Here is a 27,712-nt window from a genome sequence, read left to right on the forward strand (position 1 = left end):
CCCTTCTTAAACAGTGGCACCACGTTAGCCAACCTCCAGTCTTCTGGCACCTCACCTGTGACTATCGATTGTACAAATATCTCAGTAAGAGGCCCAACAATCACTTCTCTAGCTTCCCACAGAGTTCTCAGATACACCTGATCAGTTCCTGGGGATTTATCCACCTTTACGTGTTTCAAGACATCCAGCACTTCCTCCTCTGTAAAATGGACATTTTTCAAGATGTCACCATCTATTTCCCTACATTCTATATCTTCCATATCGTTTCCACAGTAAATATGGATGCAAAATATTCGTTTTGGGATCTCCTCTATTTTCAGCAGCTCCACACAAAGGCTGCCTTGCTGATCTTTGATGGGTCCTATTCTCTCCCTAGTTACCCTTTTGTTCTTAATGTAAAAAACCCTTTGGATTCTCCTTAATACTATTTGCCAAAGCTATCTCATGTCCCCTTTTTGCCCTCCTGATTTCCCTCTTAAGTATACTCCTACTGCCTTTATACTCTTCCAATGATTCACACGATCTATCCGGTCTATACCTGACATATACTTCCTTCTTTTTCTTAACCAACCCCTCAACTTATTTAGTCATCCAGCATTCATTACACCTACCAGCCTTTCCTTTCACCCTAACAGGAATATACTTTCTCTGGATTCTCATTATCTCATTTCTGAAGGCTTCTCATTTTCCAGCCGTCCTTTTACCTGCAAAGATTTCCCCCCAATCAGCTTTTGGAAGTTATTGTCAAATTTAGCCTTTCTCCAATTTAGAACTTCAGCTTTTAGATCTGGTCCAACCTTTTCCATTTGTTTAGAGGACAGGCCTATGGTTAGTTTCTTTCTTTCACAGAAATATTTGCATTCACGAAATTAATTTATGTCTCTTCACAAGACCCTTAAAGAGACAGTTAAAACAGCACACTTATTTATTAACTTCGATTCCTTAAACTCTGCTACCCCATCATTCTGTTTCTGGAGTTTTCCCCTTCCAACTATGTTGCCCTCGCTCTGATTATTTTGGTAGCTGCTGAGCTGCACTGCTGATGTTAGCGGTTTTTGGCTTCTAAATGATCTGATTTACTCTGGAAGTCAAGGGCTGACGTTTGGATAGTACTGTCCTTAGAAAAGAGCTTTTCTCTGTCTCTAAGTGTCTTAGATCATCTTATTGCTCAGTACCAGGCAATTTTTCTCTTACAATTCCTTGCTTTGATTTCTTAAGCATTAAACTATTCACCTCAAAGGATTTATTATAAAGCTTAACTTAATGCATGTAAACATACTTCCAGCTAATTCGTCAATATTCACAGAACTCAAAATTTAAAACAAAACTAAAACTATATTTTCTCCCTTCTTCACACCGATCATATACAAATAAAAGTCTGACTGAAAACGATGTGTGTTTCTACTCACTTGACAAACCAACTTTTTCAACAACAATGACAATAGTATTTCAAGACTTATCATACCTGTTATATTTCCAAATGTTTAACAAACATTTTTAAAACCTTCATTTGATCAGGGTCTTGCCAACATTTTTACTATTGGGTCTACTTGAAATGAATCTGAGGCATTTTTAAGAAAAGTTTGTATTTGTATAAAATGCTCATGCTTGTTGAAAATGATGATTTCATGCTCGCAGATAACGATGTATGGCTTCAAACTTAGGTCCCCATCGTCACCATGTATTCAGACAGTGTGCGAAAAGCACACAATTCATTGAGTAGTCCACAATATGCATGTACCAAATCAAATCGGTGTTCATTCAGGGACACGGTATTTGCATCAAATGCTGGGGAATTGGAATAGAGAATTGAAACACAGCAAATTACAGTGATTGTGGTTCCGATTTCTGGCTATCAATCTTCTCAGTCTCTGAAATTGGCTTTCAATAGTTTAATAGCACAATATTGTTGGACTGAAGCTGATTCATGCATAGTTTTTATCTGTCCAACGGTCGAAGGATATGGCAGATCATTGACAATTTCACACTACTCGTGTCTATTATTAAGTCTTCAAGTCATGATCATAACGTTTTTACTTGCATAAAGGTCCGAGAAAAATCCAGATTTAGTTTAGTAATCAGTCCGGAGCAGTTGCACCACACATACACTGGACAAGGACCATTTCCAATAAACTCTCAGCTAAATTTCTCACTTCAGAATTAAACGAAATAACAATTGCTGAATACTTCCAAATCAGTACCTTGGTTGCCCTTGACCCAAAAGCGAGTCATACAATATCACAGCTACAAGAACATCTTAGCATTTGCGTGTTATTGTGTGTTTGTCTTTCATTAGGTCTTTCAGTATCTATGAAGCAGACGCTATTAGTGTGGTTAACTGGACTCACTTTTCTGGGAAAATTCAGTTCTAACACGATACCATCAGTCCGTTCGTTTTATAGCTCATTCACTATTTTAATCATTCATTTCTTTGACCTCATAAATCAGTCTGCACTTTTTTTTTCGAAATTCTTACCTGTTCTGGGGAAAATCCTGGGTCTTGCTACTTAGTAACACTTCGGAATACTTCGGAATCAATAATGTCCTCTATGTAAGAAGCGACAGGAGATGGAAGAGATCCTAAACAAATGTTTCTCATCAGTATTTACCGTGGAGAATGTCATGCAAGCTATTGGATCCGGAGAAATAAAGAGTGATGTCTTGAAAGGAGTCCACATCATAGAAGAGGAGATGCTGGAGGTCTAAAAATGCATTAAGGTGGATACATCTCGGCGATCTAGCCCAGAAAACGGTGGGAGGTCAGGAAGAAAGTACAGGACTCCTGGTAAAGATATTTTTATCATCGACACAACAGATGAGGTGTTGGAAGACTGGGACAGTGCCTAATGATGTGCCATTGTTTAAGAAAGGCTGCAACGTAAAGCAAGGGAAGTACAGGTGGATGAGCCTAACATCAGTGGTGGATAAGTTGTTGGAGGGATTCTGAGAGACAAGATCTACTTGCGCTTGGAAAGGGGAGGAGTGATTAGAAACAGTTAGCATGGCTTTGTATGTTAGAAATCGTTTATCACAAACCTGATTGAGTTATTTGAAGAGGTAACCAAGAAGATTGGTGCAGGCAAATGGGATTGGACCTGTTTAGGAAACTTGCTTAGTATAGGTGAGATGTGCCTATGGGCCTGCTTCAGTGCTGTATGACTATGACCTTATAGCCATTTCCTTAAATATAATGAATAATGGAAAGTAAATGCTGGCCCCCTGGGTGCCCACATCCAGTGCAAAAATATAGAAAATTCAGAGAAAGAAAGCTGAGACTGTTCATATTTTGGTTACATATGTAGTCGCTAAATTAGCACATTCTGCTACTTTTCCCGTGTATTGAAATATTTGCATATTTGTGTCTGTACCCTGGGATATCTGCTCCTCCACTCGACTTAGACATTCAGTGATAATTTGCTTTCCAGAGTTTTCCAAAAATGTATCACCTCACATTTAACTGACATACAATTGTTTTGCTAATTAGACACAATTCTGGAAGTGTATTAGTATTTTCCTCTATTTCAGTAATGTGCCTTTGCAGTTATTCGAGTATTTCTTTATATTGGTCACGGCCACAACTTGAAATCGTCTTCAACTTTGAAACTGTATCCCAACTTTCGATGATGAAATCATATAGTCACTGTGTCATAAAGTCATACAGCATGGAAACAGACCATTTGGTCCAACAAGTCCATGTCCAACATAATCCGAAACTAAACAAATCCCAGCTGCCTTCTCTTTGCCTATATCCTCCCAAACCTCTCCTATTTATATACTTATCCAAATGTCTTTTAAACATCGTAATTGTACTGACACCCACCACTTCATTCCACATGTGAACCACCCCACCCCCCCCCCCGTGTAGAAAACAATGCACCTCTTTTATAGATCTCTCACTCTTATCACTTAAAAAAAACGTGATCCTCTAGTCCTGAAATCCCCCATCCTCTAAGACAATATTATTAACCCTATCTATATCCCTCATGATTTTATAAACTTGTATCAGGTCACCTCTCAACCTTCTGTGCTCCAGTGAAATAAGTCCCAACCTTATTTTATAACTCAAACCTTACATACCCGGCAACGTCCTGGTAAATCTCTTCTGAACCCACTCCAGTTTAATGATAACCTTTGTATAACTGGGCGACTAGAACTGGGCACTTTACTGTAGAAGAGGCCTCTCCAATGTAGGCGCAGCACCAACCCTTTCTGAATGCTACTAAACAGCTCTTGCCTGTTGAAGTCATTACACTTAACCGCCATTCTTCGTTCTCCTTCTTGAAATTAAGTTGACATCCTCTCCGCTGCTTAAATCCAGACTTGGATGCATTTTCCCTCGACTCTGTTGATCTCCATACAAAATATTTCCCATACAGTTTTATTTAGAAAAGATCATATGATCACTTCCTGAAACACTTCTCTTCAACTCATAACTCTGTCCTTGAACTTTTGGTTTCTACAATTTCATTCTCAAGCTCACTTCGATCTCTCCGAATTTGTTGTGTTGCATTTTCTCCAATGAATCTTAACAGAAACTGAGGGAAGACAATCGTAACTTATTGTTAGATCCTAGACACATGTCTGAAATTAATGCTGAGTTCAGAAATTTCAGATTATTACCTGGGCTTCAGTTTGCAGGAACACAATATTGCTACTGCCTACAACGTTGCAAATTCTGCCTACTTTGAGAGCACATTTGAGTTTTCTAGTGGCCCCTTTGCCTTGCACCATTTGTTTTCCGATTTCCATGTTATCTCATAGTTTCATTTAATTATTTCCCTTCCTTCCATCCTTGCTTTTATTCCTGACGAAATCTTTATTGCTGAAAGTTCTAATATGAAATATCACTGACACGAATCTTGAATTTTGGATGTTGACCAAACTATTGAGATATTTAACCTTGCATTGTGTGATTTTGCTTCTTTTTTGAAAATAAAAAGAAATTTGGGCATTGCTGGCAGGTAATTTGATGGGCATTTTTTTCCAGTCCCTAACTACCATTAAGAAGTTGTGGGTGAGCATTCGCCTTGGTAGACTGGAATCCTTGGAGTGAATGGATTAACTCGTGTGCTTGTAGAATTCAATTTACAGTGCTTTAACTCACTAACAGAGAATGGACAGTGACATATTTGTGAGTCATTGTGCTGCAAATGCTGGAGGATAACTTGCAAGTCATGGTGATGCCATGCATCTGCTGGCTTCGTCTAAAGACATGGCAGATGTTGTATGTTTGGAAGGTACTTTCGCGAGATCTTTGGTTAGTTGTTTATATATGGCACAAGCTGTTGTCACTGTGTGTCAGTGGTGAAATGAGTGAATGCTGAAGCTTATAGCTGATTGCCAATCAGGAAGAAATAATTTGCTCTGATTATGTCACTTTTCTTGAATGTTGGTGAACCTACATTTATGCAAGGTAAAGTAACAATATTTAATTAAACACCTGACTTTTGTCTGAACCCCATCGCGTAAGATGACTGTTTATTTTGCATACATTGTTTATTTCAAGAAAACTGCTGGCAACCCTAACTAATATTGAGAAAAAAAACTTGGTTGCCCTTTTGTGCACAGGCAACACGTCATTTTCATTTATGCTTGATGTTGCATGCAATGCACTGCAGATATATATATTATATATGTATATATATATATATATATATAGAGAGAGAGAGAGAGAGAGAGAGAGAGGACTTAATCGTGATAAATAGACATGAATAACTGCAAGAATGATTGCTTATTATGAAAGATACGCTAACGGAATTTTTACATATTGAAAGTTCAAATACATTACATTTTTGGTACAAATCCCTTTCCAACAGAAATGAGAGAAACCTAACATACGATGTAAAAGTAGTCACCACTGAGAATATACGATTCTACTTGATTCTCCGAAAGCAGCTTGAAAGTCAGAAACAATTACAGAGTGAAAACTGTCAAATTGAATGTCAGAAACGGAGTTCATGGTGACCTACAAATGCTGTTGTAATACTGAGAAGTGTGATTGATTTATTAAATAATAATCATTCCCAAAAGTAACTAAATGCATTGAATGCTCCAATAAAAATGCCACTTGAAATCACCAAGCACGAAATGGTTGCTATTCTGCAGTATGCTCAATAACTGTCTCGAATGGAGAGGTATTGTAATGCCACGAAGTGTGTGTAATGCAAAGATTGCAACACTGTAAAGAAGTAGCGATTAAAACAAGACTGAGCTCAAGAATGTGAAGAAATGTTTTTTAAGCTGTCCTCCTTAACCTGAAAATCTTGAGCTGAAGACATCTACCTCAAACCACTATAGATTTAAAAATAGAAGAGCTGAAGATGTTCTCATTGTAGTAGATAAAAGGATAAAAGGATATGTCATAAAAAGTAGGAACCCACAATGCATTGCCTTCCTTAGTCTCACCAGGCATCTGAAAATGTGAATAGAAGTAGGTTATACAAGCTGGTGAAGAAAATTGGCTGTCACTGAGGCTGTTCAATATCACCCCTCTCTTCAGAATCTTGCAATGGATAAGACAACAATGATTGAGCAATATCAGAACCAGCTGAGGTCCATAATAGTGTCAAACATGGTTGTATTTTAGCACTGATATTCTTATGCTTATTCTCATTGCTACTGCCGAATGACTTCAGTCACCTTCTGACAATATCTGTTTGTATAGTAGAACTGATGGAATTTTTTTTCAGCTTTGTTTAAGTGAAATCCATGATAGAGAGTACCAATTCAGAGTTTCTCTATGCTGGCCATGCAACATCAGTACTCTTTATCAAGGAACACATTCAGCTTTAAATGGCATATGCTATTGCATTATTGTTTTGGCTTCAACTTTAGGAACACAATGGTTTGATCGAAGACCTTGCCATAACAATATCTAAGGCCATTGACTGTGTGATGGTGGAGATCATTGATAGCTTTACATATCTGGACTCAAAATCCAATAATCATATGTCACACAGCGCCGAAATCAACACATTAATCAGAATAGTGGCAGATAGTTCCAAGTTGGTTAAGAAATTATGGAACAACAACCTGACTGAGAAAACAAATTGTGAGTCGAGCTTGGCTGCTTCTTTACTGAGACATGCAGAGCATCTGACACGTTGAAGAAAATATTGAAAATGTATTGTCTTCACTATCTCACTCGTTTATTTGACACTGCTTCGCGTCACTAAGGCACAAACCCAGAGATCCTGGAGCATAATAACTAATTCAGCTAATACCTGTTGTTAAAATAATGCCTAGTTAATTGAATGGATGATTTTGCATTTGGTTATCTAAGTCTCGACTCATGGCTGCCTCAGTTTTCTCACATACTCACATTGCAACAAGCATGCTATGAAAATGACAAGCATTGACACTGACGATTTTGAAATTACTGGTCCAAGGTCATGACCATTGGAGGTTGACTTGGTGGAAAGGTTTTGGAATAGAAATGAGTGATGACACAATAATAGGTAAGAAAGCCTGATCGCGCAATGTTACATGGGAAAGTACTTTGTCAATCAGATAAAGCAGGCTGCAATGGAATTACATGAGTTGCAAAGATCTAACAAATTGAGTATATTGGGAGAAATTTAAAATTGTTCATTTCAAGAGGAAGAAGAAAAGAGGACATTCTCTAATTGATGAGTGATCGCAGAACACAGAGATGTAAATTGACCTCAATGTTGCAAGAAGATTAGTTTGCAGGTGCCACAGGCAATTGGTGAAAGGAGTAAAGTGCTATTCCTTATTGTAGGAGACTTGGTAGAAAGTGGAGAGGTTGAGTGATACAGGGAATTGATGAGACCCTATCGAGAAAACCAAATAAAATATCGATTTCCTTATTTAAGGAATGCTATGTAAATGGTTGGAATCGATTCAAAGAATGTATGCTAACTAAGAGCTAGAATTGTTGGGTTGTCTTACGAGGACAGATTACACCTGCAGCCCAGAATGTTTCAAAGATTCAGAGGTGAGTTGATATGCGATCCTGATAGGTCTTGGCTTGTGGAAATGGGGACAATGCCTCTTCTGTGGGAGAATCTAAATATAGGGGTCAGTGAGTAAAGGGATATGCATTTCAGATGACGCTGAGAAGTTTTTTTTTCTCTCTCCCGTGTAGTCATAGGTACTTATAAAATCACAGAGTCATACAGCGTGGGAATTGACGCTTCTGTCCAACCAGACCATGCCGAACATGATAATCCCAAACGAGACTAATCTCACCTGCCTGCTCCTGGTCTATAACCTTCAAATCTTTCCTATTCATATAATTATCCAAATGTCTTATGAAAGTTGTAATTTTGCCCACATCCTCCACTTCCTCAGGAAGTTTGCTCCACATGCTAACCACTCTCTGTGCAAAAACAAAACCCTCATATCTTGTTAAAATCTCTTTCCTCTTACCTTAAAAATGTGCCCCTACTCTTAAAATCCACTATTTAGGGATAATGCACCAACCATTAATCCTATCTCTTCCCCTCATGATTTTATGAACTTCTTTATGGTCAGCTCTCTACCTTCTATACTTCAGAGAAGAAATCCCTAGCCTATCTAACTTTTCTTTATTACACAAACTTTCCATATCTGGCGACATCCAGGTAAATCTCTTCTGAACTCTCTCCAGCTAAATGCTATCCTTTCCATACTTGGTCGACTCCAGAAGAGGCCTCACCAATGTCCTGTCATGTCCTCAACACGACGCCTTTTTGACCACCCTCACAGATTACGACCCCAAAGTTGAACTAATTATGTACCTGAACCCCAAGGTCTCTCTCTGTTTTACAACACTACCTAAGGCCCTACCATTAATTATAAACGTTGCACTCTTCAAAACACGACACATTTGAAAAGAAATGACGTAGAGATAAGTGGATTCTTAGTCAGTGAGGGGGTGAAATGTTATTGGGTTTGGTGAGACAGTCAAATAATAAAATCAGCTATTATCTTACGAATGGCGAAACCGCGCTTTAGAAGCCACCTGACTTATTTAAGCCCCTGAAATCGACAGTCGTACGTTAAGAGTCAAAACACTAATTTCAGTTGACGAAGAAGTGGACCGAGGGGAAGCAAAGATAACTGAATTCTGCAAGCTTATAATACGCTGCCCGCCTCTGCTGCAAAAGCGAAAGGTTGTCAGACGGGGCTCCTGAGCTACGCCACGCAATACTTAACAAAGAGTTAACCATCACTCAAGAAAACATGAACTCGCAAGATGGAAGGTTACAATTAATTTCTGGAGTAATGCGTGCAGGTCTAGTCGCCCTGTTAAAGGATATCACTAAGCTGGAGCGGGTTCAGAAAAGATGCATCCAGATGTTGCCAAGACTGGAGGGTTTGGATCATAAAAATAGTTTGGATAGGCTCTGAATATTTTTACTTGGAGCATTGGAGGTTGAGGGGCAACTTTAGACAGATTTGTAAAATAATAGGTCATAGATAAGGTGAATAGCGACAGTCTTTTCCCTCAGGTGGGTGAGTGAAAAATTAGGGGACTTTTTTTAAGGTGAGAGGCTAGATACATAAAAAGGATAAGCGGCAGCTCTATTAAACAGAGTGTGGTTCGTGTATGGAATGAACTGCGAGAGAAAGTGGTGGTTTCAGGTAGCGTTACAACATTTAAAAGACATTTGGATAAGTGCATGAATAGGAAAAGCTTGGAGCGTCATGGGCAAAACGCAAGCAGGTAGGATGAGTTTAGTTTGGGAACATGGTCAGCGTGGAATATTTGGACCGAAGGGTCTGTTTCCGTGCTGTGTGACTCTATGCATTGAAGTTATGCTGGCAATTACTACTTGCCTGAGAAGCGTTCCCGTTACTTAATGCCATGACATACTGGAAGAAACCTTCAATTCTCCTGATTTTGTGCTTTCTTGCTAAGTAGTACGTTACTGAAGTTACTGCATGAATTCCATTGGTTTAGCTGGCATTTATGAAACTATTACAATATCCAAAAAATAAGCAAGAAATTCAGAATGCGTAATGCGACAGGGACAAGCTGCTCATGCCCCTTTTACAAAACATTTAGTTTCCAAAAGCGCTGGGCTTTTGCAGAAAACGTTGGAAACTCAGATCTTCTTCCTGTATGTAGAGATTAGCCGTGCGCTTGTCGACCCCATTAGCTTATTCTGCATAAGCATTTTAATATTTAGGTGTTAACTAGTGAAAAAGTTGCTCACCTCATTGGGTTTCTCAGACCAGTTACCCTTCAGCTTTCCACACTGTGGTGAAATATTCATTACGTTCCTTTCAATCGTTCTAGGCATTTGTGGACTGAACCTCGTGAAAGCTAATTCAGCTGTTTCTGGCGCTGAACGGATTTTGCAACGGTAGTTTTCTGAAAGCGATCCATTACCATGGACTTCCAAAAAGTTTGGAATTAAATTGGAATCCGGTACATATTGAAGATTGACACTCGAACTCTGATATTCCAATTCTCTGCTGCAACAACAATTAGAAAGAGAGCAACCTCGACCATGAGCAGAACTCCCACCCATAGGGCATACAGCAACAACAAGAACAATGATAACCATTAGCAGAACAAATGAGGTTGCTCCCAAAGTTATGATGATGTAAAAGGTTAATCTCTCTGAACCTTGGAAATCCTTGCGGGGTTCACTGACATCCGGTTGAGTGTTTGTGCTTTCCGCAGCTATTTTCAATATAATAGTGGCCGTGGTCGAGAGAGGTGGATATCCATTGTCTTTCACTTGAACAATTAACCTTTGCGTTTCCGCGTCGGTATCTTTAAATCGCCGAACACTCCTTACTTCTCCAGAATTACGTGAAATTGTGAAAAGACCTGGATCGTTGGATTGCACAATTTGATAGGAAAGTCGTCCATTTTGACCAGAATCTGCATCGGAAGCAATGATCTTCGTTACCAAATATCCTGGGTCTGCAGATCGAAGAACACTTGAATTGACATGCGTTTTAGATCCAGGGGATATTATAACAGGACGGTTATCGTTTTGGTCAAGAACAATCACATTCACAGCAACAGTACTCGAAAGTGACGGCAAACCAGCATCTTGAGCTTGAACGTGGATCTGAAAACTTTTAAACTGTTCGTAGTCAAATGGATGTTTTGAAAATATAGTGCCATTTTTCGGATTGATATAGATATATGAAGACATTGGCAATTGCTGAAGAGGCTTCTCCACAATTCTGTATGTAACCTGAGAATTTTGACCAATGTCAGGATCAAAAGCTGTCACTGATCCAATGGAACTTCCAGGCGCATTGTTTTCTGTCACATAGATTTTGTATGAAGGCTGTGTAAAGCGTGGCGCATTGTCATTTATATCGGAAATCTGCACAACGATTGTTTTGTTGGTGGAGAGTGAGGGGGATCCGCGGTCTGTGCACTTTACCGTGATTTTATATTGAGGGATACTTTCCCGGTCTAGCACTTTATTCGTGATGAGCCTGTAAGAATTTATAAACGCCGATTTCAGATCAAAAGGGATGTTTGGAGAGATAAAACAATCCGTGTGTCCGTTTTTATTGGAATCTCGGTCTGTTACACCGATCAATGCTACCAGCGTTCCACTGGGAGTATCCTCACTGATTGACTGTGAGATAGAATTAAGAAGTAAATCCGGAGGATTATCATTGACATCTTTGATCTCCACTCGCACGTTACAATGAGCAGATAGTGGTGGTACACTCCGGTCCTTAGCTTCTACATCAATCTCATAATAACTTGTTTCTTCAAAATCAAGTATTCCCTTCACTTGGATCTCCCCCGACGTTGAATTAATCGTAAACATTTTCGAAGCGCTTTCCTCATTGTGACTACTAAATGAGTAAACCACGTCACCATTAGGACCCTCGTCCAAATCAGTGGCGTTCAGTTTAATCACTAAAGAACCTTTTGGCACGTTTTCCATGAGACTAACAGTATATAACGACTGTCGGAAAACCGGGGCATTATCATTAATATCAAAGATTGTAATAGTTATGTGCGCGGTACCTGTCCTTTCTGCAGAGCCCCCGTCAAACGCTGTGAGCAATAAACGGTGTTTTGCTTGCTTTTCTCGGTCGAGAAAGTTCTCCAGCACTAATTCGGGTAGTATGCGTCTGCCGCGACTTTGCACATCTAAAGTAAAATGTTCATTTGGTGTGAGCTGGTACGTGCGGATAGAATTGTTTCCTCCGTCAAGATCATGCGCGTGCTCCAAGAGAAAACGCGCTCCAGGAACCGCTGATTCTGCAATTTCCAGATGAATTTCACTGTTAGGAAAAATCGGTGAATTATCATTAATATCGACAATCTCAATTTCGACTTGATATTGCTCCACAGGATTTTCAACTACTGCTTCCAGAGACAATAAACACGTCGCACTCTGTCCACAGAGGTGCTCCCTGTCTATCCTTTCATTAACAAATAAAACGCCACTCCGACGATTTACATCCACATATTGTATTGAAGAGGCAGACACCATTCTGAATTTACGGCGTGATAGTTCCTCCACTGCCAAATTCAAATCCTTTCCGATGTTTCCGACGAAGGCACCATGTTCCAGTTCTTCGGGAATGGAGTAACGAATCTGCCCGGAAACCAGATTCCAAGCACAAAGCAGAAAGATGGTCGCTATCGGCAACATGCGATTGCTGGCTTGTGCCATTTCTTTTGCTGGTATGACAGTTCCAAGCCTTAAAAATTCTTCTGGGGGATAACGTGCTGCATCTTACTCGAAGTAAATCGATCAGAGTGACGAATTAACTGCAACGCGTAGAGATCTTTTGAGGAGATGGCTCCTTCGTTTGTACAGGCACCACCATTCCTTCTGCTTTTTTTTCCCCCGGGTGTTGGGGGATGGGTGGTAGATCACTAGCTGTATTTCATCTCCTTATTGGTAGACAGCGACACAAAGAGTCTCGACCTATTACTGCACTGAGAAAATATTAGCAATTCATTGAAAATATTGAAATTATAATAATTTGTTTACTATTCATCAGGGTACAGAATAAGTTTTATATTTGAAATTGTTGGATCGAAGTCCCTACTAAGCTCACATTTATGCAAGCAGAAGAAATAATTAAATGCAAACATGCAGTTCTTTCATTGTACCTTTACCGATAGAATTCAAATTATATTGTCACTTCCATTTAGTGTCATGATACTTACCTGGTAAAATATTCCTTAGGTCTAAATTGCATATTCTTAATCTCAATGAATATTTACCATGGTCGTAAGTATAATTCAGGACTAAGCACAATTATTGAGTACACTTTCAATATTGTTTTTCACTTTAGTTCAAGTAATTTTGACGTTCAAGTGCCTGGAAACAATCAACCACTCACCTTGGTGACACGACATTGATACATCTTGTCAGATAATGAACAGTGTACAAACCTGTCTTCCCAGATCGCAAGCAATGTTAAAGGACCGAATCTACTATACATGACAGCTTCAATAATTATCAATTTTGGTAATAAAATGGAGTCAAGATGCAGTTGTGCATCGTTATGAAAATGCCATTAATACATTGCCTCCGTTGTTTAACAAAAGCTGATTCAAAACTTATAGAAAATTTCAGTACTAAAGAAAAAAAAATATCCAAGATTAAGGGATTAAAAAATTATAGTACCATATCAGCTTCGTGGAGTGAATCTGTCTTCATTTGCATATTTTTGTTCTATTGCCTCTACTCTTTTTGCCAATATCTGTGAATGGTTATTTGGTGTTAAATCTGATTTGTAAGGTCATGGTTATTTAAGAATTTCCCCCAGACAAGTGCAGAGGATGCAAATACTTTCACATTTCGATGATCATATACTTACAAGCTCAGAACTAATTGCGAAATAGACTGACCCTGGAAAGTAGATCGCCAGTTCTGAGACAGTTTTTCTTTTGTTAGTTGACTATTCCTAATAAAGGTTCCTGCCCGAAACGTTGACTCTCCTGCTCCTCAGATGCTGCCTGACTTGCTACGTTTTTTTCCCCAGCACCACGTTCTCCCTGCTCTGCAGTCCTCACTGTCTTGCTGTCTACATTTAATGTAACGCATTTAGCCATCTAAAGAAATAACAATAGATTTACCTAGTTAATGGAACTTTCTCAATGATCATGTGCCCTACTGTCTTATTATTTGTAATAAAGTAATTCTTGTTGCTGAAGGACTTGCCTCTGTTCAGACTTATTACTGGTTAATCCTTCTCTGCCTAATAAATCAGGCCCAACAGAACTTAAACTTGGTTACATCATAACCATTCAACGGTAATCTTAAGAAGTGCGGGCTGGAGACATCTATTACAAGTCTAACATTAAACAAAGAACTATTGATGCCGGAAATCTAAAAACAAGTCTGGATAAATTCAGCAGGTCTGGCAGCATTTGTGAACAGAAAACAGAGTTAATGTTTCGAATCCAGTGACCATCTATAAAGAAGGATAACTGGACACGAAGCGTTATTTCTGATGCTACCTATCCGACTCAGTTTACCAGTACTTTCTGTTTTTATCCCTTATGGTTCTATATCCTGACAAATTATGCATATTAAATCGTAATTTTCTTATCTAATAAATATGTTATATGCTAGTCAATATGATATATAGACCATCCTGCTTGTGGTTTAGTGCTTGTATTACTTTGCATAGTACAGAATCAGCCCAGTGTCTTTGTGGAGGCAAAGTCTAATCATCACATTGAAGTCATGTGCATCACCTTGTGTTAATACCTGAATTATGTCGAATAGACCTAGAGCTGAACGAGCAGTTCAAAACGGCGTCCCATGTGCTGTTGGTGAGTACAAACAAAGGATTGGCACTGCAAAAGAACTGCGGCCAGGAGACAACATTAATCTAACTCTGACAAAGCTTTTGAACAAGGAGACTGACCGTGCTTCAAAGAGGGATGTAGAAGTGCGTGCCAGAAGCCGTGCCATACGTAGCCAAGAAGTATTAAACACTTTGTTTAAGTTACAACAAACAACAACACTCATGCTAACCAGAAGAAGCAACATGATCGGGACAGAGTCAAGCAACCCCACAACAAATGGAGTTGGATAATATTCTTGCAGTATTGATATGATACTATGATAGCTGTACTAACAATGGCACTGTAGCTACTTATGTGAGAACAAAATACAAAGTGGAAGCATTTCTAACAATACTCAGCCAGGGGCAGCAGGCAGAAATACCTCTCGGTCTCCTTCTGAGATCTCCAGAATCACAAATACCAGATGTTAGCCAATGATATTAAGAAATAGTTGAACAGATTTAGTGTCCCAGTTATGGTGAAGAAGGTTTGGCTTCCAAGACTCTCTGCATCTCTAATCAGGCTGCTCCAGTACAGCTACAACACTGCCATCTAGCCGACAAATGGAAGTAAATATTCAGGGGCACAAAGTGCAGAAACAATTAAAGTAGGACTGTAAGCAATTCTCCAACTTTCTCTCAATCATCAAAAAAAGTGGTGCAAAGTATCGCTTGCAGTTCTACAAAGCAGCATCTATTCACCATGACCAGAACTACGTGCTTCCATTAATCATTAAGCCTTGGTACAGACATGGACAAAAGAGCAGAAACGCGTGTAAAGGTGAGAGTGAATTGTTTGATCACACGACAGCCTTTGGGCAAGTGTGGTATCTGGAAGCCAAAGCAAAACTGAATTAAAGGGTAATCGTATATTAATCTCTCCTCTGCCTTACGGCAGTACGTTTGAAGCAAAGTTAATTGTAGCTGTTGTAGTTTATCAATATTCAACGACGTTGTTGCAAACGTTCACTAAGGCCGTTCCGTAGCCCAAACCATGTCAATAAAACAAAACAAAAAAAAAAACTGCAGACGCTGGAGATCTGAAACAATAACACATTTATGGAGAAACTCAGCAGGTCTGGTAGCATTTGAGGAGAGAAAATTGAGTCAACATTTCAGATGAAGAATGGATACTGGACTTGAAATGTTCACTCTGTTTTATCTCCACAGGTGCTGCTGGACACCGATGAATTTCTCCAACGATTTTTCTTCTTGGTCCCAACCGTATCGAGCTGGTTTAGCAATCAACACTATAACACACAAGGACGCATGATCTGAAGAGACCACAAGGACACTTCAATTTAAGACCAGAGGTTGGTATATTAACTCAAGATTACACGGTATTTGCAAAATAAACAAGGACGTGCTTGCACGCAACATGCACTGGGCACCGCTTAAAATTTGGGTTCGAAGAAGCAACAATTTATCGGGCATGACAATCGGCAGGTAATGATCATCTCAAATAAAACGACAGAGTAAGGACATTCCTTTGACTTTTACAGTGATCGAAATTACCGAATCTGCAAGCAAAAACAAGCAGTGGGTCTCTGGCGTCCTGAAATTTAACTGGATAAGCTATGTACACACTTTGGCTAAAAGTCATGTCAGAGCCTAGGGATCCAATGTTCCTAGATATGCAATTTTGATCATCAATGTGTACTATCAATTGGAATTCATAAAGTATGAAAAGTGAAGTAACTGTGCAGGAAATGTTCTCATTAAATTAAAGTTGTCTACCAGTTGGAATATTCAACTTTTTAACATTTTGTTCTCAAATACATTTCAAGGTCGGCTAAGACAGCATAAGTGGGAAGATAGTAGCCTAGTGCTAATGTCATTTGACTCGAAGGTAAACGAGATCAAATACAGCAATCGAAACTGCTGGAATCTAAAGTCAACTAATGTAAAAATGTGGAATCGAAAGCTAACCATAATGACGTTTAAACAAAGAAAGTTCTGCCCAATTCTCGACAAGATATCTGGTTCACGAACTTCATTTAGACAATGAAAAATCTTACTTGCCTGGTCGGGCCGACATGTGACTCCAGACAGAGGATTGTCTGACTGGCAGAAGGCAGAGAGCAGAGTGTGGGATGAACAGACCTTTTTCAGAATGGCAGCCGGTGACTAGTGGTATTCCGCAGGCTTCAATGCTGGCATCATGCCTGTTTATGGTACATTTCCACAATCTAGGCAACGAAACTGGAAGCATTGTAGAGAAATTTGCACTGACACGAAGATGGCTGCGGGGAGCAGGTAATATTGAGGCAGTGGGGAAGCTGTAGAAGACTTGGACAAGCTAGAAAAATGGACACAGAAGTATCAGAGCTGAAAATGTGTTGCTGGAAAAGCGCAGCAGGTCAGGCAGCATCCAAGGAGCAGGAGAATCGACGTTTTGGGCATGAGCTCTTCTTCAGGAATGAGCCCTTCTTCAGAAAGAAGTATCAGATCAAATACAATATAGAAAAATGTCAAATTTTGAACTTGAGAGTAGAAATAATAGAAGTTAACATGATTTTCTAAATGGGGAAAAGCTCTGGAATCGTCAAGGACTAAGGAAGTTTGGAGTCCTTGCTCAGGATTCCCCAAAGCTTAACAGTCAGGTTCATTTGGCAGTCAGGAAGGTAAAAGCAATGTTAGCATTCATTTAGAGAGGGCCAGAATACCATAGCAGGGATGTACTGCTGAGGCTGTATAAGGCTCTGCTCAGACGACATTTGGAACACTGTGAGCAATTTTGGGCCTCATATCTAAGGGTTCATGTGCTGCAATTGAAATGGGTCCAGAGAAGGTTTATAAGGATGATCTCAGGGAGGAAGTGCTTAACGTCCGTGGCGTGGCTGAGGACTCTAGGTGTGTATTCGATGGAGTTTAGAAGGATGACACAAGATCTAATTGAAACTTACAGAAAACTGAAATGCCTGGATAGCGAAGACGTTTCCACTTGCAGGAGAGATTGGGACCTGAGGGCATAAAAACAGAATGGAGAGAAAGTCCTTTAGAACTGAGATGAGGAAGAATTTCTCCAGCGAGTGGCTTGAATCTGTAGAACTCATTGCCACAGGAGGTTGTGGAGCCTAAGTCATTGATTCCATTTAAGACAGAGATAGGTAGGTTCTTGACAAGCATGGAGTTGGAGGGAGAAGGCAGGAGAATATGGTTAAGAAAAGTATCAGGTATATTTGAATGACAGGGAAAGTTAATTGTGGATTAGTGGTGCTGGAAGAGCACAGCAGTTCAGGCAGCATCCAAGTAGCTTCGAAATCGACGTTTCGAGCAAAAGCCCTTCATCAGGAATTGTCAAATGGCCCAATTCTGCTCCCATATCGTATTATCTTATGGTTTCCGTTAGCCCTCTGGAGAATTCCAAAGAACCAACACACTCAAACGAAAAACATTCTACCTCTTCACAACTGTAAAGTTGTCACTTCGTATTTGGAGACATGACTTCTGGTTTTGGGCTCTCCAATCAGAGAACACATTCTCCCAGCTTCTAAACTATCGAGGTCTGTCAGAATTCAATGTGGTTCAATTCGATGGCTCTTCATCCTTCTAAACTGTGGAAACTTTCCGTGAATTCTTCTCAGTTTCAACTCATTGGAAAAACCTATCAACCCAGGAATGAGTCTTATGAAAGTTTATCGATTCCCTCTGCGAAATATACTTTTCCTTCAGAGAGGAAACCAAGCTATACAGAAGAATGAGAGTTGATTGTGCTGAAACGTAAAAGATGAAGAGTAAATTTGACAAAATTGATACTCTTGAGAATGTTTACCCTCACCGGAGAGAGAACTGAGTGAAAGTTTATACATAAAGAAACTTCCCCTTATCACTGCTTTGAGAACTATTCTTTCCTTGCCAGTGCACAAACAGGATAGATCCCAACACTTCCTCCTGCAGAACATCAATATCCGACAGGGAGGTTTGATTGCGTCACTCGGGAGTGTTTAAACTAGTGTTGCAGGGGTTGGGGAGCAGAGCAGTAGGCTAACAAGTGACCGAGGTGGGGTTTGAGATTAAGGTTAGTAAAACTAAGGACAACGCCAGAGAGTGAGAAGTTACTGAACATATTGAGACTGGCGATCTCAAGTTTACTTTGTAACCGTGATGAATATAGAAGGTAAAGCAGATGAACTTAACCGCTGTATTAGTACATATTGCTATGATGTTGTAACTATTATAAGGATTTGGATGAAAGAGGGAGAAGCCTGGTAGCTTACCGTTCTGGGATTTCTGGGTTTCAGGCTAGATAGAGATGAACACAAAAAAGGTAGGAGAGTTGTATTGCTGATTAGCGAAAATATCACAGCTGTATTGAGAGAGGGCGCCTAGGAAGGCTCATCCACGGAGGTCATATGGACAGATTTCTGGAATAGGAAAGGTGCAATCACTTTGATGGGGGTGTGCAATCGGCCTCCCAACAGCCAGCAGTATATCGAAGAATAATAGGGTTGTTGTGGTGGGGGATTTTAACTTCCTTTGTTTTGACTGGGACTCCCTCGCTGCCAGGGGCTTGGATCAGGGTGGTGAGGAGGTGCAGCTTTTTAGTGGCGTTCAGTAGGTTTTCTTGAATGAATATCTGAATAATCAGCATGGATTTTCGAATGGGAAAGCATGTTTAACGAATTTTTGAGAGGGTTCTTTGACTATATTACTCATAACACTCGTAAACGGGAGTCAATGGGTGTATCATACATCTAATTTCACAAGGCTTTTATGAAGATCCCACACAAGAGGTTATTTAGCAGTAATAAAGTACAAGATAATGCATTGGCAATATTAAAGATGAAGATTCACCAACAGACAGAAAATAGAGAAAGGCATAAATAGAGCCATTTGTGTTTTTACAGCGACAATTTGCGAGTTACTACGTCGAAAAGTACTTAGGCCTAGCTGTTGACCAGATATTTCAAAAATTTGGACTTGGCGACTAAATACAATTTTCAAAACTGTTGTTTGATATATAGCTAAGCAGCAAGGCTTATTGCGAGAATGTCTTGAAGTGGCTTCAGAAGATTTTGGACAGGAATGATGGAATGGGCAAGAAAATAGCAAATGGATACACAATTTTAAAAAAAACTGAGATTATCTACTTTGGCAGGAGGAAACATTATGCGTACTATTTCTTGAATATTTAAGCGTTTGGAAAATGTATAAAGGGATTTAGGAGTCCTTATCAAAAAGTCGCTGGAAGCAGCTCCAATTTTGAATTACGTAGGTTGCCATTCAAGACTGATTTGGCCGGCATTTTGTTTAATCAGAGGCTTGTGAATTTTTAGAATTCTATCGTCCGGGGGCAGCGGGAGCGTAGTATTTGAGAACGTTTTAAATCATAGTTTTATGCATTTCTGAATATCATTGCAATCAAGGTTTATGGTGATAATGTTGGGAAGAGGCACTGATGTGTTGGATCGGCCGTGGTCATATTTAATGACAGGGTAGGCTTGGCAGACTGAATCGCCTCCTTCTGGTCCTATTGATTCGTGAGCTTCGGAAGAACAAATCACAACTCTCCAATGAGCTGAAGTTATCGAGGAAGTGTCTTTACCACCGCAAACAACATTCACAAAAAAGGGAAATTCAAGTTAAAGGTTTACTTTCAAATTTTGAAATTTAGAATCTCTGAAATCCAAATTTTTTAAAAAAGGGCTGAAATGCAGGCTATCTCTGATGTAGCCAATATAGAAAGGCAAACAGAAACAACTTGGTGTTACAGGAAATCAAACAGTTACAGTTGAAGGAGGCACTCATTGAAATAATGAAAGAACAAAAGTCCATTGTCCACTACCTTTGATTAAAGAATCAGTAAAAACTCTAACACAGAGCCAACTAAGTTACCAGAAAACACGTAATTATCAATTTAACATCCTACACATTGAATTATCCCGTTCTGTATTCAGACGGTTGTACAAAACGATAGGTAGGAAATGTGATTGGAAACTCAAAAGGTTGCACAGAAAAATTGAACAAAGCACCATAAACACCAACAATCAGAAGTGTATTTTAAAAGCAATAAACGCATGTTAGATTAGAACACTATTATTTTCTCTGCTTGATTTCCGAATATATTGTTAGGCACAGCACTTAACCAGTTTGTATCGAGGTTATTTATGATTATGACTGGTTTTCTAGAAAAAAAAACATACAACTTAATACAATATAGTACCATATATTAGATTCCATCAGTCCTACCCAGATCTCGCAGGTATTATATGTTATAATAGTTGACCGTGGACAGTTGCCAGAATTTTGCAGAAGGGAGAAAAACGCAGCTATTTCCTACATGTTTATTATCACTACAGCTTAAACAATAGTTAACGAGCCTAGTACGCAGAGCTATTGGTGAATACAATCTACTTCTTAGTTTACTTTTCTTTGTTCTTTTAGTTATTGCATTATTCAAAATATGTGCAGCTGTTGGGAATTGACAAAATACTATTATTTCCGAACATGTTTATTGAAATTCCTTTCATGAAAGTGGATTAAATAGGCAAATAAATCAATCATATCATTTGGGAAATAAAATGGGGGATATAGTGCTACATCATCATTTATTTTAACCTCGAATTGTGAATTAGCTGTATGGTGCAGCAAACATTATTTGTAAGCTGCATGTATTATAATTCAATGTGTGCACTCACCTTATTCATTTTCGTAAGCCAGTCATTAGTCGCTCTTATGTCACGTTCTGCCAAAGTTGGTCTACTATTCCTGGCATTTATTCCAGACGTTCCTGGGCTGAATGGTACGACAACCATGTACTCCAATGCGCCAACCTGTGGTGCCGAGTGAAGTTTATATTGATATGCATCTAAAACGGATCCATTCCCTTCTACCTCAAGGACATTCGCAATAACTTTAGGATCAGGCACAATTTGCAGGTTGACGTTCGAGCCTTGGAATCTATTCTTGGTTTCGAATTCACTGGCCCAGCAGCATCTCACGCAACGTCTGGAGAATGCAATGTGTCTGTTAACAGGCCAAATGAGGGCAATGAGGACAACAATAATAGCTAGAAGTATGAACGATAGTACTCCCAAAGTAATAACTATATGAAATGCTAAATCGGTAACGTTTTCTAATTCCTCATGCGGTTCAGCAAAATTTGAGCGAATTTCTGCGCTCTGTTCAGCGACGGAAATCGTAAGAGTAACAGTGCCAGAGAGTGGTGGATGTCCACTATCGCTCACCTGTATGACGAGTTTTTGTGAAATGTCATCGCTGTCTTTAAAATGGCGAGCAGTGCGAACTTCGCCTGAATTGTGTGATACTGTGAATAGACTGAGATCAGTGGCTTGCACAATCTGATAGAAAAGCCGTGCATTCTGTCCAGAGTCAGCATCAGAAGCAATTATCTTGGCCGTCAGGTGTCGCGGAGCTGCAGAACGGGGCACAGCTATTTGAGGATAATTCATTGACTTGGGCATTTTTATTATCGGAGGGTTATCATTCTGATCAAGGATAATCACGTTCGCAGTAGTATTACTAGAAAGTAATGGAACTCCACCGTCCTGAGCTTGGATGTGGACCTGAAAATGTTTAAGCTGTTCGTAATCGAACTTCTTTTGTGAATAGATAACACCAGTTTTAGAATTGATAGACACATATGAACTGATTGGCGTCCCCTTTACTTCACTCTCCTCAATTGAATAAGAAAGATGTGAGTTTTCATCTACGTCAGGATCGAAGGCTCTCACTACCCCAATTGAATTGCCTGGTGCGTTGTTTTCCATCACATAAATGGTGTATGAAGGCTGCAGAAATCTGGGCGCGTTGTCGTTTATATCTGAAACGTGCACAACTATATTTGCGTTGGAAGTCAATGGAGGATTCCCCCGATCGTAGCACGTTACCACAATTTTATATTCAGAAGCACGTTCCCGGTCCAATGGATCATTTAACACCAACATGTAAGAATTCTTGAAAGATGATTTAAGAACAAATGGGAGATTTGGAGATATGCGGCAATCAACATAAGCATTTTCATGAGAATCCTTGTCCTTCACGTTGATTAAAGCTATCAATGTTCCTCTCGAAGCATCCTCACGTACTTCTTTCGCAATGGAATTTAAAGTAATATTAGGTGCATTATCGTTCAGATCTTTGATATTCACCCGAACATTACAGTGTGTGGATAAAGGGTAGGAACTTTTATCCTTAGCTTCCACATCAATGTCGTAAGTACTTACTTCTTCAAAGTCCAGCATTCCGCTGACCCTGATTTCACCTGAAATAGCATCAATACTAAAAAGTTCACGGATCCTCTCTTTATTATAACTACTGAAAGAATATACGATGTCGTCATTGGACCCTTCATCCAAGTCAGTCGCATTAAGTTTAATCACCAGAGACCCCGAAGACACGTTTTCAGTTAGATTGACAACATACAAAGATTGTTCGAAAACTGGTGCATTGTCATTAATATCCAAGACATTAATAATTACATGGGTGGTACCTGTCCTCATTGGAGATCCGCCGTCAAGAGCTGTAAGCAATAGGCTGTGCTCTGATTGCTCTTCTCTATCTAGAGACATGTCCAGTTTTAATTCTGGTAATTTTGTTTCTCCGCGAAACTGCACGTCTAAACTGAAATGATCATTTGGAGTCAATTGGTACGTGCGAAGGGAATTGGCTTGCACGTCAGAGTCGTGCGCGTTCTGCAACAGAAAGCGCGTTCCAGGTATGGCTGATTCAGCAATTTCCAAACGGATTTCACTTACCGGGAATCTAGGCGGATTGTCGTTTATATCCAGGATTTCGACATCCACGCGATATTGTTCGACGGGATTTTCAATTACGACCTGTACAGGCACTAAACAGGTCGAGCTTTGTCCACAGAGTTGTTCTCTGTCTATTCGACCTTCCACAATTAAGAGTCCGCTCTTTAGATCAACATTCAGGTTTTGCGCTGGCGAATCAGAGACAATTCTAAATTTACGGCGTGTAAGTTCCTCCACATTCAATCCCAAGTCTTGTGCGATATTTCCTACTAAAGCACCGGGCTCTTGCTCTTCAGGAATGGAGTAGCGAAGCTGCCCCGTAGCTAGATTCCAGAAACAAAGCAAAAAGATGGACGGTATCGCTGGCTTGTTCAACATCCAATGGCAGTCTGATCGCGACATTTCTTTTGCGGTATAAATTCTGCGCAGCGCGTAGAAGTAAATGCTGATTAATACTGTGATTTACCTCTCCCATAAATAATGTCATTCATGATTTGGTTTCGAAACCTGGAACAGTCGCAGAGGAGATGGCTCATTTGGTCCACATAAACGCAAGCATTACGTTTGCATCCTCCTCCGGATGTGAACGGTTGGGTGGTGGATCACTGGCTGCATTTCTCCTCCTCATTGGTAGACAGCGACACAAAGTGTCTTCACCTATAACTACATGAGATTACATCCATATGAAACTTAATTGAAAATATCAATGTTCCTGCATATTGCTGTATTGTGTACTTTGTTTTAAAAATAAATTTAAAAAATCTATTGCTATTTCAATCACTTATCACAATCTTTTCACTGTCATGTACAAACTCCACATGCCATTTAGAGAATGTTGGTTTGAAAATTCGATACAACGTAGTTATAAATTTGATGGAACCTCCAGCAAAATTTTGCTTTGTTTCATACACCCACAGTACTTTATATAATCTAGTTAAAATCTGCAAACTTTTCATATCACTTATGATACACAAAAAAATCCATGTATCGAGTGCTGATTGAATATGTTGTAAAATGGAGCGTTGGGAGTATGAACAGCGCTGATGACAAACACAAACAAAAACAGTACTTGCTAGGAAAGCTCAGCAGGTCTGGCAGCACCTGTGGAGCGAAATCAGAGTTAAGCTTACCGGTCGAGTGACTCTTTCTGAAGGTTTTCAAATTTGTGTTTAGAGATCAAAGAATGAGATCATTATGTAGTGTTGAATAAAACTAGAAAGATGGGGTATATTAAGAGTTTCGTTGCAAAATATGTGCACAGCCAGTCTAACTACTTGACATTCACGTAAAACGTAGATAATGATGCTCCTGCGATTGTGACTATCGAGTAGAATAAACAAGAAAATTGTTGACTATTTGTAGTTCATGTAATAAATCCTCGTGTACGAGATACAAATGGATGAAGCAATAATTTGAAAATGACCAACCTGTCTAGTGTCTAATGGAAATTCCGTTACCTTAATAACTGACACCTAACTCATTAGTGTGGTTATTTCGATATTTCTCTCAATTTTTGCCGACGCATTGGAGAGAATATTTACCTATGAGTTCAATGATGCCTTAGTGTGCCACAAAATTTAAGGAGCAGGAGGAAACGAAATATTTTGATTGTGTTTGATAAAATTGATTACAGTCCTAATCTCGACGGTCTGTAACCTGAACATGGGTGTGATTTGTAAGAAACAAACTTAAGTGAGAATGCCTGTACACAATACTGGAAATATCCACATATTTTATAAATGAGCAACATTGAATTGGTGGTTTGAATACGTGCCATGTAAGAATTACCATTGTAAATGCTACTTTAAAAGCGGATTACAAAAACAAATGCTTCAATGCTTGAATAATGGGGAAAAAAAAACTGTATGTTCAAAAGTTAGGAAGTATCTGGAGCGAAATAGTTGGAAGAGAAACAAATTAATATTATGAGGAGAAAGAAATTGTAAAAGATAAACCAGCTTGACTGAAAGTCTTAAAGTTATATTCAAACAGGGAATCAGCATCTTCCATAGCAATGTAGTAAAGCAAGAGCGTTGTTATAAAACTGCTAAGAACAGACGACACTGAGAGTAAAAATTTGGAGAGGGGAATGAAAGGGCAAATTAGAAAAAAATCTGGAGAACGGGAAATTATAATCTGTTCCAATATAGTGAGGTTTACTGAAGCTACTAGCAGAAAAAAAATCTTTCACTCTTATACAAGAAGACAAGTGAATACTAAACAGCGGAAAGACAAGAGTGATGGAGACAATATGAAAGCCAACAACGATGGACGATTGGCCAAAAAATCCAAAGTACAACAATTTCGTGTGCATAACAAGATTATTAGACAGATCAATGGAGCGTCAAAAGAGAACAAGATCATACCAAAACAATGGAAAAAAAGTTTTCTATAAATTACTAATTGGTTCATTTGTAGCATGATGAAATATTACTCCCTGTAATATTTTGAAGTGTTCAAAATACTTTGACACCCTTTTCACAGCAACATGTCGAGCCACGGCTTAACATGACATATGGCTCATTGTGAGTATTGTCATCTCCATGAAAAAAGAAATTCTGCTATTAATCATGGTCAGAGAACTTGTTCTGAACATTTTATGTGGCACAACAAATTTCTTACATACATTTTGCAGTAATCCCCTGCTTTCGAATGCAAAACATCTATCTATGAAGTCTAAAATTTCATAGATGTTGTTGCTAATGCGACAAAACATTGTGTATATTGAAAGATCAATGGACTTGAAAAGCAATTCATTTTATCCAATACAAAAGTCTTTCGAACTTTGCCTATTCATCATATACTCTGTCTCTTGCTATGGTGGCTGCCAAAAGAAACCCTGATATTCTTCTGTACGAATGTCCATCCGCATTTTGTTACCCATTCTGCTCACCAATCTATGTTCTTCCACAAGCTTTCAGTGTGAACAAACTAAATCACCTATTACAGACAACTGGTCTTTTTATGGTCTTGAGCCAATTTTTATTCAAGCTGATGCCGACCATCCTGTTAGATGAACAGAAACATAGCAATCCAGTATCTTTTGGATCAGTTTTTCAGACATTTTCTTAAAGTACACATATGCAACAACCAATGTTCATTAATAAATTATTATAATGTTTATTACATTGTCACGAATAACTGGGACCATTCTCTGGAAATTCAAGCCCTACTGTTAATGGAGTCATCGTAAAAAATAAAGATTTAAAAGTAAATGAATGAAATCGCACAATTTACCTGATAGAAGACTGAGGCTGATAGAACACACGGCCATGGTTTCTGTCCTAATAAGAGTTTTTTTTTTAAAAAATCAAGTTATTAGAATCTAGTTATGTATTAAGCAGTTCGACAGAATCAGCATATAATGCTACAAATTAAAATATAAACTTTTGTTGAAAAGCACACGGCACGACAAATAACTTGTGAACATAGGAATTCTGGAAAGCAGTGAAATGGTTTCTCTTCACGAGCTGCTGTGATAATCTGTATAATGTTTCTCAGTCACTATTGTCTGGGTGCTGCTATTGGTTTGCAAGATATGTAAGGTGGCTAGTTCTCTTCTAAATATGTCTCTGACTAAGCCATCAAACTCCACTGCTTAAAACAACTGTGAAGGAACGAAAAACTGGTTTTCTGAGGTTTAAAGTGGGTTTGACTGCAGAGTACTTGGAGACAGCTTCTGTGCCAGTGGAAATCAAACGCTTCTCTCTATTTTTTGGCCAACCCCAGTCTGCTCAGTTCCCTGAGAAATAATCACATGGATATGGGTAGGCAGAATGCTTTTGTCATCGATAAATAATTACTCGTCCATGGGCTAAACTACTGCTTGCTGTCACCCAGCTTCATCTGTGCATAGAAGTTACCAGTTCCAATTCCTAAAACCTCTTCATCTACTGATTTCTCAAACAGTTAGATAGACAATGCTTCTCGTAAGTGTCAGATTAATTGTTATTTATAACATGGAGCAATCCTGAAAACGATAACTGTTCTTCCCTACTTCAGCCAACAATTTTGATAAACACATAAATGAAAAGATAGACTTTACAAAATATGTATATGTATTATTTAAGTTCCCGAAAGTACTGATACTAGTTTCCCATCATTTGATTCATTGAACCCTTCGACATTGTCGTCCACTCACACTGCACTTACTTGATACGTACTACAAACACGATGTTAGTAGTTAGTCGTACCCTGTATCTCCTTTTTTTCAGTCAAGGCATCGTAAGACTGTTTTCCTTTTG

At 39.1% G+C, this 27,712-nt stretch overlaps 2 protein-coding genes across 2 annotated transcripts in view; both read right to left on the bottom strand.

Annotated features, from left to right (window-relative positions):
- LOC140491848 (protocadherin alpha-C2-like) overlaps positions 1-12,781 on the bottom strand; it is a 266,315-nt gene extending 253,534 nt beyond the window's left edge. The window contains exon 1 of the mRNA XM_072590253.1: positions 10,164-12,781. Coding sequence (XP_072446354.1) covers positions 10,164-12,614 — 2,451 coding nt within the window. The 5' untranslated portion in view covers positions 12,615-12,781. The remainder of the gene's footprint in view (positions 1-10,163) is intronic.
- A 3,125-nt stretch (positions 12,782-15,906) lies between these two features.
- Positions 15,907-23,870, bottom strand: LOC140492296 (protocadherin alpha-C2-like). The gene is made up of 3 exons (XM_072591249.1): positions 21,390-23,870; positions 16,852-17,047; positions 15,907-15,998 (listed from the first exon to the last, which is right to left on the bottom strand). Exons 1-3 carry the CDS (start codon positions 23,868-23,870, stop codon positions 15,907-15,909), a joined length of 2,769 nt encoding a protein of 922 aa, XP_072447350.1.
- Positions 23,871-27,712: the final 3,842 nt, after the last annotated feature.

This window comes from Chiloscyllium punctatum, chromosome 20 (genome assembly GCF_047496795.1).
Source record: "Chiloscyllium punctatum isolate Juve2018m chromosome 20, sChiPun1.3, whole genome shotgun sequence".
Classification (NCBI taxonomy): Eukaryota; Metazoa; Chordata; class Chondrichthyes; order Orectolobiformes; family Hemiscylliidae; genus Chiloscyllium; species Chiloscyllium punctatum.